Genomic DNA, 1,599 nt, shown 5'->3' on the forward strand with positions numbered 1-1,599 from the left:
GAGCAACCGAACACCTTTGTTGGTCGCTAAGAAGTAGTGGATATAAATTTACAGCAAGCAAACTAACTGGTAGTTGTAAAATTGGTCGCTTGACCATTAAAGCGACCAAAATTTTGACTGCTTGCTAAGATTTTAGTCGCTTAAGCCATGTTTTGTTGTAGTGAGTGTCAATGATCAAGGAAATAAATCAGTACGTAATGGTTTTAGGCTCACTTCAGATTATTGGCGTATTATCAATAACCCATGTAGCTTTTTTGTTCTTGCTTTATCAGTTTTGTTCTTAATTTTATGAGAGCATCGATCTGTCAATTACATTCACTACATTCGTTTTATTTTATTTTTATTTTCTTGATAAGGTTCTCGCCCTTTCCTAGTCATTTATCTTTCTAATCCAACGGTGCAAATTAAAGACCACTGACACAAAGAAATCTACTTGTCGGTGCTTAACCAACCGACCTTAACAAGAAGAAACCCTAAAATGTATAAATTACTGAGAAAGGAAATTGACAATTACCGAATTCTACAAGGAAAGGGTTTTATAGCCCACATTATACTGGAATGAGTTTTATATAGCCTATATAAGGAGATCTGGCCGATGAGAACAATATCATAATTCTTAACAAGTTTTCTCTTCTCTTCTCTCTCAAAGAAAAACAAAGAAATCTCTCTGTTCTTGTTTTTATCAAGAAGCCTCTGCAATGAATCTTGCGCCACAATAATGTTGTCAAAAGAAGAATGCAAGACGCTGGGTAAATGCATCACCGGTTGCATCTTCGTTATGGGCATATTCGCCATACTCTGCATGTTTTCCGTGGGTAAGTCCCCTGATCCTCCAGAATTTTCTATTCGAAGATTTTATGTTCCTAACCTAAATAAAACCTTTACTGATTTGCATTACAAGATGATTGATACCATATCAGTTGATCTTGGGTTTGAGATAAAAGACGCTACCGAAACCGATATTTACTATGATAGTTTGAAAATAAGTCTTTATTACTACGTCTCCAATGCTACTGCTGGAGACGACGTTGTTGTACGTATACCCGTTGGAAATATATCTCTTCATCATTTTAAACAGTCAAATATTACTAAGCACGCTCTGGATCAGACGGTTCAAACTTTTGGGATTCCTTGGGAGGAAGCTAAGATGGCGGTTTCGAATGGGGGTAATACGACGTTTCTGGTTGATTTAGTTTCGGATGTTCGGTATCGTAAGCTGCATGGTTTGGTAATTACTAAGACATATAAGGTGAAGGCGGGTGTGAATGTCACTGTCAATGACCATGGAGCTAAATCAGTACCTGAATTTTTAAAGTTCACTTCAGCTTCTTGATGGGTGGTTTACTTTTGTAGCTTTTTCTCTAATAGTAATTTTTTTAGTGATTTTCTCGGCCCTTGTAAACATATTATTGTACCAATATAGTCGATGCAGCTGTGATTATTGAACATATATTTTCGTGTTTAATTAGCGAAACTCTGCCCGGTAAGTGATTTCCGGTGTTGTCGTACCTGGGAAAATTATTATTTTTTAGGTAAGAGTAGTATCTAACTCGTGCTACGCACCGGGATCGGTGGGATCAGCCAAATTAGCGTGGCGGG

At 37.3% G+C, this 1,599-nt stretch overlaps 1 protein-coding gene across 1 annotated transcript; it reads left to right on the forward strand.

Moving 5' to 3' along the window:
• Positions 1-718: 718 nt before the first annotated feature.
• LOC113280474 lies at positions 719-1,333 on the forward strand. The gene has a single exon (XM_026529092.1). The coding sequence runs from the start codon at positions 719-721 to the stop codon at positions 1,331-1,333; it is 615 nt and encodes a 204-aa protein (XP_026384877.1).
• The last annotated feature ends 266 nt before the right edge of the window (positions 1,334-1,599 follow it).

This window comes from Papaver somniferum, chromosome 5, assembly GCF_003573695.1.
Source record: "Papaver somniferum cultivar HN1 chromosome 5, ASM357369v1, whole genome shotgun sequence".
In the NCBI taxonomy this organism is placed as follows: domain Eukaryota; kingdom Viridiplantae; phylum Streptophyta; class Magnoliopsida; order Ranunculales; family Papaveraceae; genus Papaver; species Papaver somniferum.